Raw genomic sequence first — 18,536 nt, forward strand, 5'->3', positions numbered from 1 at the left:
GATGAAGAGACTTGGACAATTCAAGAGACTCTTGAATAACAAAAAACACATTAATTATTATTATTATTACTTTAATTTCTAACACTCCCCCTTAAAATAATGTCCAATGAACTAGTCCCAACTTAGATCGTAGATTTTTGAAAGGACTTTTAGAAAGTGCTTTTGTGAAGATATCAGCAACATTGTCTTCAATCCTTACTGCAACTATCTCAATGATTCTCTCTAGTACTTTTTCACGAATAAAGTGATGCTCCAACTGTTTTGTCCTCACATGGAACACAGGATTTGAAGTCAATTTAATAGCACTCAAATTATCTCCATGGATAGGAACCGGCTGATCAAACTTGACATGAAAATCCTCCCAGAGTCTTCAAAGCCATATGCACTCATGTGTTGCGTGAGCTGATGCTTTGTATTTCGCTTCTGTTGTAGACAAGGATACCGATCCTTATTTCCTACTACTCCAAGATATGCTAGTGTTTCCACAAAGAAAAACAAACTCAGATGTGGACATTCGATCGTCTCGATCTCCAGCAAAATCAGCATCTGCATATCCTTGCAAGACAAATTTTGCAATTTTCTCATATAGTAGACCAATATCTAGTGAGGTATTAATATACTTCAAAATTTTATTCGCTTTTTCGAGGTGTGGTTTCCTTGGCTCCTGCATTTATCTACTTACCACTCCAACTGCATAAGCAATGTCAGACCTTTTTATAGTCAGATAAATCAAACTTCCCACAAGAGCACGATACGGGCGAGGATCTGGTAGACATGTTCCTTCATCTCGACTGAGTCTGGGATTTACGTCGAGAGGAATATAACTCTTTTTTCCATCTGCCATACCAAATTTATCTATCAACTTCTTTGCGTAGTTGATCTGCGATACAAACAAGTCTTTCTCAAAATTTTCAATTTGTAGACCAATGAAAGTTCCAAGTCACCAAGTTTCTTCATCTTAAAGCGAAGCGAGAGCTCATATTGTAGTCGATCAACCTCATCATAGTTACTGCCCGTAAAAATTATATCATCCACATACAGAAGTACCACCATCATCTGCCCTTAATGCTTCTTTATAAATAGACTTGAGTCGGATTCTGAAACTTTATACCCACAAAATTGAAGATATTCTCCAATCTTTCCATACCAAGCACGCAGAGCTTGCTTTAATCCATATAGTGCCTTCTTAAGTCTACAAACCAACTGGTGACCATCATTCTTCTCAAATTTAGGTGGTTGTTCATATATATTGGGCGATCAAGTTCTCCATAGAGAAATGCATTCTTGACGTCCAATTGCCACAACTTCCATCGAGAACTTGCTGCTAAGGCCAACATAGTGCGAATTGACGTCATCTTTACAACTAGGATGAATGTCTCCTTGTAATCTTCTCCATACTTATGCGAGAATCCTCGAGCGACCAATCTAGCTTTGTATCGATCTATGATTCCATCAACCTTTCGTTTAATTCGATACACTCACTTACATGTGACTACTTGAGTATCAGGAGGCTTCAGAACGACGTCTCATGTCTCATTCTTTTTGAGAGCATGCATTTCCTCCTCCATTGCTGCCACCCATTCCTTGACATTCTTTGCTTCATTATAAGAAGATGATTCATCATCGTCTATTGCGTTTGCTAAGAAACAAGAGAAAGTTGTTACAAAATTCTCATCCCTAAATCGACAGGGCCTTACAATGTTTCTTTTTGGTCGAGATTCCTCAATCTGTTGTTGACTAGACTCTTCCTGATGTGGACTTCCTGGTAACCTTTCACTTTCTACTCCTTCATCGACTGAAGTATCTTGAGATAAGTTAGGGCTCTCCTTGTCACTATTATCACTACTACAGGAATTTCCCATAAACGTGGGTATGGGAAGATTAGTTAAACAGTTTCCTCAACATCTTTCATGTAGTATGAAAAGATTTCGTCAAAAACAACATCTCTCGACATAGTGCATTTGTGGGTTGATGGATCCATACACCGCCACCCTTTCCTTCTTTGGTCATAGCCGATGAACACGCATTTGACTGCCTTTGTTTCCAATTTGTTCATTCTCGAGTTTGGAATATGGACATAACAAGTAGATCTAAAAACTCGAAAATTCTTAACATTTGGCTTAAAACCTAAAAGCATCTCGAATAGAGATTTGAACTCATTTGGGCTAAGCGAAACTCGATTGATGACATAGGCAACACAACTCATGTCTTCCGCCCATAACTACTTTGGTATATTCTTCATATGCAGCCACGACTTATAAGTTTCTGTAAGGTGTTGAATCTTCCTTTCGGCTATCACATTCTGTTGTGGGGTCTTAAGACAAGAGAGTTCTCTTTTTATGCCATCTTGCCTACAAAACAATTCAAACTTTTTTAAGCAAAATTCTCCACCATTGTCTGTCCGCAATACTCGAATTTTCCTTTCTTGTTCTCCTTCTACCGTCTACTTTAACTCGAGAAATTTAGAGAACACTTTGGACTTTTCTTTCACAAAATACACCCAAGTGAACCGGGAAAAATCATCCACAAATAGTAACATATATTTACTTTCCGAGTATGAGGCAGTTCGAGTTGGTCCCATCAAGTCACTATGAACTCGATCCAAAGAACCCTTACTTCTTGATACAGAGTTGTCGAATGGAAGTCGATGAGCCTTCCCATATAGACATCCTTCACACACACTACCCTCCTCAATTCTCAAATCTTCAGGTAGACCTTCGACAAGTTTCTTTTGAGACATAACACTAAGCTTAGTCATATTGACATGCCCAAGCCTTGCATGCCATGAAAAAGAGGTGCTTTTATCGTTCAACTTTTCTATGTACGAATTTGATGCTGAAAGAACAAAAAGATCATTACCCAAGTTCTATTGTAAACTACATCCGCCTTGATTTCGTTCACGTTCCTTAAGAACTTCACATTGTGTGGACCGAACATCACAAGATTTCTGGCGTCTACAATATTTGCGACCGAAAAAAGGTTCTTCCAAATTCCTGGAACGTGATAGACATTCTTTAGAGTAATAGATTCTCCTTTGTTGTTTTCAATGACAACAGATCCTTCCTTTTTAACTTCGTGAACCGAGTTATCTTCTATGACAATGTCACCGCCCCCATTATGAAATCGACTCGACGAGAACACAAAATCATCTCCAGTAACGTGATGTCCGCACCCTGAATCGACGATCCACCTTTGATCAATTTCCTATTTACCATGAGACGCATCTATTTGCTTTTCCTTCGAAATCCTCATATCGACATGAAAAGCCTTATCCTAGTCCTCCTCAACATGCTAGTTAGACTTTTCTCCGAGATTTGAACTAGCAAAATTTCCATTTAAATTTACTCGACAATCTCTCTTGAAGTGTCTAGTCTTGCCGCCCTTGAAACACTTGAGGGCTTTTTAGGAATATTTAAAGAATCTTGACATGTTTCTTCCTTTTCCGACTTTCCCTTTTTCCAACTCGATTTCTTCAACGCATTGTTCGACTCATCCTTTATACTCGTTCCAGTCATTTGTGCGGCTAACGACTCTTGAGATGACAAGAGATTTTCAAACTCCTCGAGTGAAGGTTGTTGAGCCCAACCTTGAATCGATATGATGAATGGAGACGAGCCTCGTTCTACTTGTTGAAAAGGCAATCAAGCGTTTCCCATATCTCACGAACATATCCACAATTGATGATGTGCTTGAAAAGATTGTGAGAGATTGACCTCTTCAACACAAATTTTATCTTCGCGTTGAGTCTCTTCCGCTTCTTCGATGCTTCCGCATTTTCAGCAACATCCTCGGGAGCTACATCATCATCGTCTACGACGATGTCCCACAAATCTTCCCCAACCAGGTACGATTCTATACACGTTTTCCATATTCGGTAGTTTGACTGGTTTAACAACTCCAAACCGAGTCCAGCTACACGACCACCACTTTTAATATCAAATAACAACGATACCTTTACACCAATGTTACCAAAGCTCTGATACCATGTAACAAAGTCACAATCAGGACTTCGATGATCGAACCGTGAAAAATTTATTAGAAAGTGAATAGAAACTTTAGAGAATGAAAACAACATTGAATGAAAATTTGTCTATTGAACTTATTGAAATAAGAACATCATTACAACCTTGTATAAAATAAAAACCTAACCTAGACATTAACTAAGAGAAATGAATAATCTCATTTATTACATAAGACCAAGAGATTTGGACAATCCAAAAAGTTATTGAATAACAAAAAATACATTAATTATTATTATTATTACTTTAATTTCTAACCGACCCTTTAATTCTAATCTCAATTCACTAATAAGTAGATTTAATTATTATTTTCTTGGTTTTTCAATCATCTACTCTGATTTATTATATATATATAATTTAAATTATTTAAAAATTATTCTCTCTTATTACTATTCACGTTGAGGCCTCCTCTAAAATTTTATGATCGTCGATATATTTCAATAGAACACGTCTATAGATATATCGAATTCACAAGGGTTTTGAGTTTTGACCATCTCGAAAATGGCCAAAACTTCGATTTGAGACATAGGCGACGATGAAGGCAGGAAAACCTTCAATTTTACAATCCAAATCCTTGTCACGAAAGAAATGTAAGAACCATGGCCTTAATTTTATTTTATTTTTATTTTTTTTTGAGTATTTCTGCCCTCTAAATTTTTATTTTTTTTAATCCATGGGACTAACAATTTGGCCTGAAACTATTTTGTTCCTGATATAAAATAAAACGTGAGTGTCAAAATGGATCATTATTGCGCTCATAATATAGTATTGAAAAAATGCATCATATACACATCATGACAAAGGGTTTTATCTCTCCACAATTGTTAAGGCTGGCCAATCTCATCCACATAAAAATGCCTCAACCGTCGTCCATTCGAAGGAGAAATAAATGCAAAACATGACCGAACAACGCCCCCAATTTTTTTTTTGGGGTGGGCCTAAGTCGCTTCAGCCAATAATATAAATTTGTTTCTCGATGGGAGACTTATCGTCATGTTGTTTGTTCGAATTCAGTTTTATAAATAGTCTAGTTATTTAAAAAATAATAATTTGTAATGATTTTGAAGATACATAGTTTTTTAAAAATATTTAAATGGTATTAATATATAATAATAAATAATAATTTAAAATATATAATATTTTAGTATTTTATTAATAAATTGAAAATTTTAATAACCAGAACTAAAAAAATTCAATTAGGTTAAATTATTTAAATAAATCAACTCAAGTAGTGTTCCTTCAAATAAATGACCAAATTAGTATAGAGCTTGTTTGAAGTAGATTATTTGAAGGTTTTTAATGATTTTTTTATCAAAAATTATATTGGAAGAAAATATATTATTTAAATTTTAATTTATTGAATTATCATAATTTCTTTTTATATTTAAAATTTAAATTTTATAAAAATATAATAAGAGTATAATTGATGAATTAAGTGAGTTGAAAATGAAATCTAAAATAATGGTTAGATTTATTTAAGAAATCCCAAATCAAATGAGCTCTAACCATTTATTATTACACCATTTTTATTTCCTAACTAATTTTTTTCTTATGATTTCATAAAGATAATTAAATATGAGACCTAATGAATTTTTCATTTTTAGATTATTATGATCACTTTTAGATACTAATGGCAACAATCTATACAAAGTATATAATTAATCTTAAATCGAGTTGGTATTCTGTTTTTGTTTGGCATGACATTTTATTTAGTCGAATTGAATTTGCGTATCGATTTTATGTAATTCGAATAATACTTTCAATTTTTAGTGGATCGTCTGTTAATTATACCTTCAATCGTGTTGATGATCATTTCTCGAGTTTGTGTTTCTCTCCTTTTTTTTTCCAGAAAATGAGACGGTGTTATTGAATTTAAAGTTAATTTTTATTTTTCTAATAAAGAGTTTTAGAATTTATCATTCATATAAAACCCTTTCACGAGTATTTTTTAAAAATAATTTCTATGAGTTTCTCGTTATTTTGATCATATTTGTAAATGTATAATGATTATTTGATAAAACAAAAATTGGCGTTGTTTACCAACCTTCGAAGAAAAGACTAATTTTACTACCGCTTAGAATTTTGGGTAGAGATTTTTCCGACACAACTTAATTAGTTTGTTTGATTTGTTGTCATTCATCATTCATTGTTATCGAGAAAAAACGGGTATATTGTTCCGTTTTGTCCGATTCGTATTAAATTCAAACCAAATTTATTCGACCCGTAATCCAAATCATTTTACTAATTAATACAATGGTTTGGATAATCCTAACTAATTAAAAATTATTTATATACTTTTTTTTTTAAGTGTAACTTCAACTTATTCCATAATAATTTTTTTATAATTAATTAATTTATTTTATTTGTATTTAAAATGAAAAAGTGAATTAAGTATATATATTATATATTTTAATTCAAATTATTTTAGATTAATTGAATTATTCAAATTCAATCATAATTAAATTAAATTTAAATTTAATCAAATCCGAATTTAATCCAAACCGAAATAGTTAATGAAATTTTGTAATTCGGAATTGCTTCGAATTAATACGTCAAATGTTCGCCTCTAAGATAATCCAATTTAATATTTTCTTATTTAATTACTTAATTTTCGATTTATTTTATTATTTAATATTTATTATCTTTAATTATAAAAAAAAAATATTATTAAAATTTTAATGTTATAATTATTTTTGTTTATTTAAATAGTATTTTTTTATTTTTGCTAAACCTTTAATTAGTAACTTTCGAATTTTTAATTAATTAATTAAAAAATTAGAATAAAAAAAATTCAACTAAGTGTTGTGAAAATAAATCAAAAATATATTATATTAAGTTCAAAATTTAAATAAAACAAATTTAAAAATATATTTTTATTTAGATGATTTAGTTAATTTGGATAATCCTAATCCAATTTGAATTTAATCCGATTCAAACTTAATTCAATTTCAGTCCAATTTAAACTCAATCCAATTCGAAATAGTATTTTGGATTCAAAACGGATTGTATTTCAGATTAATTAATCCAATGCTCACCCTTAAAACTCACATCAATTGTCTATAGAGCTACCTTAAATTAATGATTGTTAGTTGATTTCTATTATAATTTTAATATTTATAAATATGTATTATTTAATCTCTGATATATTTTATTATATACAAATTAATATTTTTTTTATTTGATTTAATAAGAATTAATTCATCATAAACAATATTATTATATAACAAAAACTAAATGATATAAAATGTTATAGTAAATTGGATATCGAAAATAAATAAATTGATATTAACAAAATTATTATTACTAATAATGTAAATAATTTAATAACCAACTCTATCAATAGAATCAATCATTTAATATCTCAAAATAATATAAATAGTGATTCTGGATAAATACAACAAATTAATATATTTTTATTTTAAAATTGTTTCAAACAAGATCGCATTTATTATACTTTAATAAAATGGTAGTAGTACCCATGTTGTAATCTTGTGTAGGTCGGATTCACGGATCTCATTGTATATATATTTTTTTTATTATTCTAATTTTATATTAATTGACCCTTTATTTGAAAGCAATTCATTAGTTTTAAATCATGTTTTAAAAAAAATCAATAAGAACACTTCTAATTAAAATAAAATATGGGTTATTACTACAAAATGATGGGTGTATTATAATAATTTTTATGGGGATTTGAACACCAAAATACATCTATTTAAAAAAATCTCAAATTATCAATTTTAATTTAGTTAGAAGATTAATTCAACCAATATGTAACATAAATAATTTTCTTTTTATATAAGAATTTTTGTAATTGATTAAAAATTGTTGAAAAACTTTGAGTCTATCTCTTTAAACTCTTAATCATTACAAAATTTTACATTTAATTATTATTTAAAACACATGAGTAAAAGATTTAAAAAAATAAAAAAGAGATTAAAAAATTAATATAAAAATATTATTTAAATTTAAAAATTAATTAATTTAGACTTTTTGATATAAATTAAAGTGCAAGATCTTTTTTCATAACAAAAAGTGTAAAATCTGAAATAATGAGTTCTTACATAAATAACAAATGTTCTAGGCTCTTCTAAAATGAGTCATGTTATAATAATATATTTTAAATGAAATAATTGATTAATAAATTTATATTGAAATATTCTTATAAATAAATATTAATTAATATCCATTTCTCTAAATAGGCTGTGTCATCTCTAACTCATATCCTTGCTGCCATCAAGAATAAGATCTGTAATCACTCTGGTCCAATTGAGAGAGAGAAAGAGAGAGAGATTGGGAGAGAGAGAGAGAGAGATTGAGAGAGATTGGGAGAGAGGCCAATTGTTAGGAAGGTTCTTAATCTGTCAATTACTACCTCTCCGATCGGTGAAATAAGTACGTGCTCATTCGGCAACAGGGAGCCACAAATCGGATCTTCTGATATTGAGGTGTTCATTTTGTTCTGATCGGAGAAAGATGCCTTCTGTTTATGGAGCTCGACTGACAACGTTCGAGGATTCGGAGAAGGAAAGCGAATATGGTTATGTTCGCAAGGTGCATCATTTTCTTCCGTAAATGTTTGATCCATTTTTTTTTTATTAAAATCCATTTACTATGCAGTTACCCTTCAATTGATTTACTGGGTTTTACTAGCCTTGCCAGATCTTGAAGTAGTTTGTGTGTGTGTGGTCAATTTTGTTGATTCTGGATTATTCATGTTTGATCCTTTATTCTAAAGTTCTAACCTTTTTTCTTAGTACTCTTAAAGATAACATCCCGTTGCTTCTTTTCTGTGGTTGCTTTGGGTCTGTTCAGTATAATATGAAATGAATGTTGAGATCTGATTACTCAATTTTGACTATTGTGATCATGGCTCTTTTCTACTTATTGGGTTTCTCATTTAACTTCAATTTGATGTTCTTCTGGAGATGGCATGTCCTTTACATTTGACTCAGTTTTGTTCATTTTTTCATTTTGATGAACCCTTAATGACTTGGAGATGGTCTATAGAACATATGGATAGGATGAAGGATAAACTATAGAGGGTTGACTAGAGAATATATTGGTATAATAGTATTTGGCCACAATTTCTTGTTCACCTTTAACATTTTATTAGTTTTCGATGTAGTGCTTTTTGTTATTCCTTTATCTTGAAAAATTAAACAAGCTCTACTTGTTAGTGTCACTTATGATATCTCTTTTAGGACTTTTCATTCTGTTGTTAGATTGAATGTTTTTTGATTGTTCTCTTTTCTTTCCGTCCTAATAAAGGTAATGTTTTTTGTTTCAATTGTCAGTGTTTAAATAAGTCTATTTATCATTGTGTTTCTTCGGTTCCCTCTCACATCTTCCCTAATTCCTATCCATATATTTTATTGTCCAAAATATTTTGCACTGTATTAGCCTTCAATTCATGTAATGCCTCTTACCTATTGTGATGCATGTTATCATTCTTACCTTCTGGTTTGCCTTTTTTTATAGGTGTCAGGGCCAGTTGTTGTTGCAAATGGAATGGCAGGAGCTGCTATGTATGAACTGGTTCGTGTTGGACATGATAATCTTATTGGGGAAATTATTCGATTAGAAGGAGATTCTGCTACAATTCAGGGTATTTATTTTTATTTTTCTCAGATGCATCACTAACCATTTGTGATATGGGCTGTAGTGACTTTTTCTTGGCATGTTTTTGATTATCCTTTTATCTGTACCTATTTCTTCTTATGGTCTTTATTTGCTATCTTTTAAACCCAAATCTTTAGATTTTACCTGACCTACTATCCCAAAGAGGAGAAAATAACATGTATGTACACTAATCTGTATTTTTCTCCCATCAGTTTATGAAGAAACAGCTGGATTAACTGTGAATGACCCCGTGCTACGAACCCACAAAGTAAGCATGAATCGTTATCTGGCATGATTTTAAGCTCCTAATGCATTCATACTCTAGTTTTGGATTCACCAACTCTGGTTACAATATGACAGCCTCTATCTGTGGAGTTGGGTCCTGGAATATTGGGGAATATATTTGATGGTATTCAGGTTAGTAAATCTGTTTGTAACAACTAATCATCTAATATTAATCGCATTTACTTTGCTTAAGGATGATATTTACCATCTATATATTTTCTTTCCCTACCCAAAAATTATTAATGCAGAGGCCTCTAAAAACCATAGCAAAACTATCTGGTGATGTGTATATTCCTCGTGGTGTTTCTGTTCCCGCCCTTGACAAAGACACACTTTGGGAATTTCAGCCGAAAAAAATTGGTAACTGATTAGTCCAGTAATGTTATTTGTAGCCACAAAAATTGATTTGTGCTGTCTCAAGAGAGCTTTATGATCAATGCTTTGCAATTTGAAATCATCTTTGGATTGGCAGGTGAGGGAGATCATGTAACTGGTGGAGATTTGTATGCTGTAAGTTTGATCTTGCACTTGATGTTTAGCTCTTTTTTCTTCATAAATGTATTCTTATTTGCTCCCTATTACTATTACATATTTTCATCTAAATTTGTCTTAAATTTATTGCAGACTGTTTTTGAGAACAGTTTAATGCAACATCACGTGGCTCTTCCTCCTGATGCAATGGGAAAGATATCATACATAGCACCTGCTGGACAATATTCATTGAAGGTACCATGCATGCGATTCTGGTTTCTTTCAAAAACCGTAAAGAGAGATTCCTACTAATCACACTTTTTCTTCTGGCCTATGGATTTGTTTCACAGTTCCATCAGACCCTTTTGCCACTATCTATTTGGATCCAGCCAGACCAGTTCCATCTATAAATAATTTGGTTAACTTAGTTGCCCATTAATCATAACTATAAGTTTGAAAGTTGTAGAAGATACAATTTGGAGAATTATAAAAGATCTGAAGCAAATATAATTAGGTCTTATAAACTAACTGTCTGCACTCCAGAAATAATTTAAGTTTAAATAGTGATGAAAATTAACAAAAACTAGTCCCAATTATTTTATGTTCTGAGTTGAATATCTTATTGTGGTTTGCAGGTTAAATGTTCCTTTAGGAGAGTCTTGATAAATGTACATAATTGATTTTAAAATTTGATTTGATCAAAAGTATCTTCCAATAACTAAACCAAACCAAACCAAACCTAGAGTTTTAGGGGTCATGGGACTATCACCTATGTCTTACATGGCACAAAGTGGTTTTTGTCGTTTCTACATCTTCTGGATCAACTCTCGGATGAAATTATTTAATCAATTGTTCAATATTCAAAGTAGGTAAACTTTACGAGGAGATGATTGCATGTTAAACCTTGTTATGTACATGCAGGATACTGTCTTGGAGCTTGAGTTCCAAGGTGTCACAAAGAAATTTACCATGCTTCAGGTTATTAACACCTCAACCTCATTTAACACAAATTTGATTTTGTTTTTGCATTTGCATTTAGCATACAGAAATAAATAATTTATTTGCCTTTTTATCCACAGACATGGCCTGTAAGAACACCTAGGCCTGTTGCATCAAAACTCGCTGCTGATACTCCTCTTCTAACAGGACAGGTAACTAGCACGGATAACATTTTTTTCATCCTCTAAAATTGGTCTTCAAGTATTATTCTCTGTTAACCTTTTATTTCGTTCATATCAGCGTGTTCTTGATGCACTTTTCCCATCAGTTCTTGGTGGGACATGTGCCATTCCTGGTGCATTTGGATGTGGAAAAACTGTCATCAGTCAAGCTCTTTCAAAGGTAATTGTTACTCACACATGATTCATTGTGCCAATGGAGCTCTTTCTAATTGTTCATTTTGAACACTTTTTTTTGTGTGTGTTTGCAGTACTCTAATTCAGATACTGTTGTCTATGTTGGATGTGGAGAAAGAGGGAATGAAATGGCAGAGGTCTGTTTGCCTTTTTTGTTTGGCATCCATTTATTTTTGGTGTTGCTGAGATTTTCTAACTTGAACTACCTTGTTATTGCTAGGTGCTTATGGATTTCCCTCAATTGACAATGACACTTCCAGATGGCCGTGAAGAGTCAGTCATGAAACGTACCACACTTGTAGCAAACACTTCAAATATGCCTGTCGCTGCTCGTGAGGCTTCTATCTATACAGGTAATGACTTGTTCAGTTTGTACATTGTAGAAAATAAGGCTCTTGCATTCTTTTGTGAAATATTAAGTAGCCTAAACTTTTTATTTTTTTTGTATATGTTTCGATTTTGCCCCTCAAACCCAACCTCATTCAATTGTTCCCCCTCTAACTTTTGAAATATTTTGATATTACCCTGACCGCAAATGGATTCATTATTAGGAGATACAATCAAATGATTTTAAAAGTTTGAGGTGCAAAATCAAAATCGAAACAACGTTCTTGGTGCAAAATACCTTCTTCATTTTTGTCTTTGTTGCACTTTCTATCACCATTTGTTCCTCCTATCCCTTGATTATATGTTCTTCTCAGTTATGTATGGAATGTTCATCTCTTTTCTTACATTTTCCTTTTTCTTTCCTGAAGAATAAGATGAAAATTGTTTAAGAACTTAATGAATTTATTATAACACTTCTTATTGTGGATGTGAATATCCAGGAATCACCATAGCTGAATACTTTAGAGATATGGGCTACAATGTTAGTATGATGGCAGATTCAACATCACGTTGGGCAGAAGCATTGCGTGAAATCTCAGGTCGACTGGTAAGTTGGCTGATTTATATGTTTTTTGAAATTTTCTTTTAATTTAGATTTGATTTCATTGATCTCATAATTACATTCCTTAATTTATTTCCATTCCTTAAATTGTATATTTATCCTTTTTTCTGTTCAGGCGGAGATGCCTGCAGACAGTGGATATCCTGCCTATCTGGCTGCACGTTTAGCATCCTTCTACGAACGGGCTGGTAAAGTGAAATGTCTTGGTGGACCAGAACGTACTGGAAGTGTCACAATTGTTGGTGCTGTTTCACCACCAGGTGGTGATTTCTCTGATCCGGTTACATCTGCAACCCTCAGTATAGTTCAGGTATACCAAGAGATTACTTATTATTTTAAAATGTTATATAGAATATATTAAGGGTTTGATGATTTGATAGAAGAAGTGATTGATCATGTGATCCACATCAAACAAGGACTTAGCTTGGTTCTATCCTGTTTGTCAGACCATCTAACAGTTTTGTCTTCAAATATGCATCATATGTTAGTTATTGGAATTAATTATATTCATTAGATAAGGATACTAAGAGGTGAGGGCAAGTTTACAAAAAGCCTTTTCTTATAGTTAGATTTTGTCAGTTGCTGGGTTGGTCAGATGATTTATTGATTTGATGGTCAACTTCATTATAATCTTGTTCTTCTATATGCTGTACTTTGATTGAGCAGGTCTTCTGGGGTCTGGACAAGAAATTAGCTCAGAGGAAACATTTCCCTTCTGTAAACTGGCTTATCTCATATTCAAAATACTCGACGGTGTGTTTTTATCTCTTTTTGAGAATTAAGAACAATTATGCTATATTCCAGTCAATGCTTTCTTCGTTTGGATTGAATCAGAAAAAAAACACTGCTTTATCATTTTTCAGGCATTAGAATCCTTCTATGAGCAATTCGACCCAGATTTTATCAACATCAGGACAAAAGCTCGTGAAGTTCTGCAGAGAGAGGATGACTTGAATGAAATTGTTCAAGTATGTTTTTTCATTAATCTCACTATATATTATTGTCAGTTGCATTTAGGCTGTTTTTCAGTATCCCTAATGGCTGCCTTTTGTTACAGCTTGTTGGGAAAGATGCTTTAGCAGAATCTGATAAAATTACTTTAGAAACTGCCAAGCTTTTGAGAGAGGACTATCTTGCCCAGAATGCTTTTACACCGTAAATGCTTCATATTGCTTTCTTTCTTTCTTCATTAAATAAATGCTTCATGCAATCGACTCTGAAATCTCTTAAATTTGATTTTTTTAACTCCTGGTCAATAGGTATGATAAGTTCTGCCCGTTTTACAAGTCTGTTTGGATGATGCGCAACATAATCCATTTCTATAATTTGGCTAATCAGGTATAATTCATTTACACTTCCATGCTTATTTTTAGCGCTGCTTGACTGTTTGCCAACATGCTTTCAAGATTATTGGTCTTGAACATTGCTAGGTTTAGATTTTCTCTCACCCATATGAAAGTTATGTGCAAGAACATCTTCTCCTTTTTTCTTTTTTAGTTTTACAATATAATCAAATCTTCAATCACTTTTTATCACATCAACTCATTTCAACTAAATATCAATTGCTACCATTGCATCCCAAAATACCTCTTTTGATGTTATAACCTAGAGCGTCTAATGTAGTTTTTTTTTTTTTAATATTTAAACTATAAAAGAGGATTATTTGGGTTAAAGTACTTAAATATCCTTTATATTTAATGTCTTAAAATATTGTAAAAATAAAGTAAGGGTATTTTAGTTGATAATTTAATTGACGATGGGATAAATAACCCTTCATCAAACAAGGCCCTAGAGCTAACCCATAAATGTTTGTTTAACAAATGAAATTCTGGGTCTCACCTAGCCACACTTGCTTACCAAACGCACATTTCTATGTTACAACTATGAATTTTTCGTTTTTCAATGAGAACGATATAAAATGAAAGGAAAAATGGGATAAATGTGCAGGCAGTGGAACGTGCAGCTGGTATGGATGGACAAAAGATAAGTTACACTCTTATCAAGCATCGGTTAGGAGATCTTTTCTACCGTCTTGTGTAAGTGTTTCATTTTCACTAGATTGTTTCATTTCCACCTCATTTTCTCTTCTAACTATATGCAAACCTATATAAAAATGCAGATCCCAGAAGTTTGAAGATCCGGCTGAAGGAGAATCAGCTCTTGTGGCCAAGTTTCAGAAGCTCCATGACGATCTAAATGCTGGTTTCCGCAACCTAGAGGATGAAACTCGCTGATCAAGTTTTGAAGGTAAAAAGTTGAGAAAAAAAAACTGTTACAGAGATGTATGCTTATGATTGGTTTTGTTCCAAGAGGGATGGGCTGCCAGTTAACCATGATGAGTAGTAAGCTGGCCCTTTTTCCTTTCTTCGAAAATAATGTATTCGATCTGGCTGTGTTTGTTTGTGTAGGTTTATTTCTATTTATTTCTGTCCACTCTGTTTGTGGCGAAAAAAAGGGTTCAATTTGGCCTTTTTAACTCATAATTGCCATCGATTAGACGATGTGATTCTATTATTTGAAATTTGCTTGTTTAGATGGTCGTGCTTTCTATTTTTAAATGTTAATTTATCGTCTGCAGAGCATATAATGTCATACTTTACTATGTTCATTAATGTTTTCCTTTCAACTTATTTTTTCTCTAAAAGAAGAGCATTCTGCAAAATTTATTGTCTCATCATTTCAAGACCATGGAACACTTGTTGTTTCTAGTGCATGCTCAGAATCACATCGACTTGGATTTCCTTCACGTTCGAGGTGAGGCTATTCATTTTGCCTTGTTCTGATTATAGTTATAATCTCTTTGGTTCTTTTTTCTAGTTATGATAGGATGGGTTTTCATCTAGAAAGTGTTTGTCAAAAGAGGGAAGGTAACCTAGACCTGTTTGAATAGACGGAAAAAATCGTTATGTAGTTGTAAACTCGTAAAATCTAAATTTTAGATGAAATTGTAAGATTTTAATTTGAAAAAATAATAATTATATATTTTTATTATTTATATATATATAATTAAGTATTTTATATTTAGACAACTTTAAAAAAATTATATATTTTAATATAAATTAATAAAAAAATAATAATAAGTAAATAACATTAGAAAAATTTATACTTATAAAATTATTTATATTAATTAATTAATTCAAATAAATAATAACTTTATATTATAATTTTTAAATATAAATTTGTTTTCTTAAACTAAAATCGTATTGAATCGTAAAATTAAAATTATTTATAAACTCGTAAAATATTATTATCGTAAAATTTTATTATCGTAAATTTAAAATCGTAAAATTTTATTATCGTAAATTTAAAATCGTAAGAGTTTATCTATTTAAGACTTTACTTAAAATTAGACTCGTAAAATCGTAAAATTTTAAAAGTCAACTCTAAATTTTAACCGCCCTTGATTGAAACTAAGGTAGCTAAATGGGCCGAAATAATTATGTTTTATTTATTTTATTAACCCAACCCATTTTTTCTATGTATTTAATCAAACTGTTTATTATAAACTCACTTCTTGTTAGCCTTGACCTATAAATTTATGAATTATCACTCAAACTTATTTTTTTTTAATTTATTTGAGTATTCTTTTGCATGATTTATGTTTTAGAATACAATTCTTTCTCGGTAATATTTTGGTGTCCATGGTTGGGCTTAGAGAATGGTGGTTTTCGGCCAAATTCTAATGGGCTCAATTTTGGAAACCATAAACTGTTTTTGAAATTTTAATAAGTATAATATTGAAAGTTATTATTTGATGGTTTTACTGTAAAATACGAAAATAAACAAATTAAAGTAACAAAATTTGTATGAATAGACCCTTAAAACATTTTTAAAATATCTAAATATCGCGCCTCAGTTAACTCAATGAATATCTTTGAAAGAATGTTTAGAATTCTACCATAATTGATTAACCATGAAATTAATTTATAAACATTTATAAATATTTTAGGTAAGTAGGTTAGGATAGTAATTTTACTTAAATTTTTTTTATAACTCGTGAAAGGATTTTTGTTGTCCATATTTGAATATATCATTTTGCTATGCTCATTTTTTTTAACATATCTTTAATGTCTCCCTTAAAAAAAACATAAATATATGTTACTTATTATTTTTCTTCTTATATGATTAAAATTTTGTATAACTTTTGCAACATGGTTGGATGTAGTTATCAAATTCATCTTTAATTAGGTTAGTTAATTTGTTTTATTTTTCAAAATTTAGAAAATCATAACATAATAATTGTCCTCACTTCAACTTAATCTGGTCTCCTAGAGACGAATATTGTTACTTAAGTTATCCTAATAAGTTAATTTCTTTTAATTGAACTATATAGATATTTTTGTCGTATCATTTGTCGTATCTTTTGATCTAGCTAAAAGTTTTCTTATTTTTTTCAATGGTGTGTTTTTCTTGGTCTTTTCAAATACTTCAACTTAACCCTGGGTCTCTTAGACGAATTTTGTCACTTAAACTATCATAATATGTTAATTTCTTTATTGTTTTAAGTGAAATATATGGAAGAGAATGATATTCTTGTCGTATTATTTGATTTAGCCCAAAATTTTCTTATTTCTCCAAAATGTGTTATTTTTATTTATTTTAATTGAATTATATGGAAGAACAAGAATATTTTTGTAATTTGTTACTTAAGCTATCAAATAAGTTTATTTATTTATTTCTTTAAATTGAACTATACAGAAGAAAAAATATTCTAGTTGTATCATTTGTCGTATACTTTGATTTAACCGGTATCAATGTTTGTCTTGAGTTGACTTGTCTTTTGAGTATTTCATTATTGATTAAGATGAATTTCTTTTCAATAAACTTTAACTTAACTATTGATCTCTTAAAGATGAATATTGTTACTTAAACTATTTTTAAAATTTTAATGAGTATAATACTGAAAGTTGTAATTTGAATTTGATGGTTTTATTGCAAAATATGAAAATAAACAAATTAAAGCAACAAAATCTTAATGGATAGACTTTTAAACATTTTAAAAATATCTAAAACTTGCGCCTCTAGTTCACCCAATGAATATCTTTCAAGGAATTTTAGAATTCTACCATAATTGGTTAACCACAAAATTAATTTTTTTAACCTTGTGAGAATTTATAAACATTCATTAGGTAAGTAGATTAGGATAGTAATTTTACTTAAATTTTCTTTATAACTTGTGAAAGAGATTTTGTTGTCCATATCTTAATACATCATTTTGCAGTTTTTTATGCTAATTTTTTTAACATATCTTTAATGTCTCCCTTAAAAATAAAACATAAATATGTGTTACTTATTATTTTTTTCTCATTTGATTGAAAATTTGTATAACTTTTGCAACATGGTTGGATTGTAGTTACCAAAATGTTAGTTGATTTATTTTATTTTTCTAAATTTAGGAAGTCATCAAATAATCATTGTCCTCACTTCAACTTAAATTATTGATCTCTTAGAAACGAATATTGTTACTTAAATTATTCTAATAAGTTAATTTCTTTTAATTGAACTATATAGATATTTTGTCGTATTATTTGTCGTATCTTTTGATCTAGCTAAACGTTTTCTTATTTTTTCCAATGGTGTCGATGTTTGTCTTATTTTTTCAAAAACTTCAATTTAACCATGGGTCTCTTAGATAAGTTTTGTTACTTAAACTATCATGATATGTTAATTTCTTTATTTTTTTAAGTGAAATATATGGAAAAGAATGATATTCTTGTCGTATTATTTGATTTAGCCCAAAATTTTATTATTTCTCCAAAAATGTGTTCTTTTGATTTATTTTAATTGAATTAAATGGAAGAACAATATATTTTTATAATTTGTTACTTAAGCTAT

The 18,536-nt window shown here is 30.6% G+C and overlaps 1 protein-coding gene across 1 annotated transcript; it reads left to right on the forward strand.

Annotated features, from left to right (window-relative positions):
* The first annotated feature begins 8,239 nt into the window (after window positions 1-8,239).
* LOC124941221 (V-type proton ATPase catalytic subunit A-like) lies at window positions 8,240-15,234 on the forward strand. Its single transcript, XM_047481507.1, has 20 exons — window positions 8,240-8,573; window positions 9,501-9,627; window positions 9,854-9,909; window positions 10,002-10,058; window positions 10,175-10,286; window positions 10,399-10,436; window positions 10,551-10,652; window positions 11,319-11,375; window positions 11,477-11,548; window positions 11,637-11,738; window positions 11,827-11,889; window positions 11,973-12,105; window positions 12,580-12,686; window positions 12,817-13,011; window positions 13,368-13,454; window positions 13,565-13,669; window positions 13,759-13,856; window positions 13,961-14,039; window positions 14,649-14,737; window positions 14,821-15,234. Exons 1-20 carry the CDS (start codon window positions 8,496-8,498, stop codon window positions 14,933-14,935), a joined length of 1,872 nt encoding a protein of 623 aa, XP_047337463.1. The 5' UTR covers window positions 8,240-8,495; the 3' UTR covers window positions 14,936-15,234.
* The last annotated feature ends 3,302 nt before the right edge of the window (window positions 15,235-18,536 follow it).

The sequence above is a fragment of the Impatiens glandulifera genome, chromosome 6, assembly GCF_907164915.1.
Source record: "Impatiens glandulifera chromosome 6, dImpGla2.1, whole genome shotgun sequence".
NCBI lineage: Eukaryota > Viridiplantae > Streptophyta > Magnoliopsida > Ericales > Balsaminaceae > Impatiens > Impatiens glandulifera.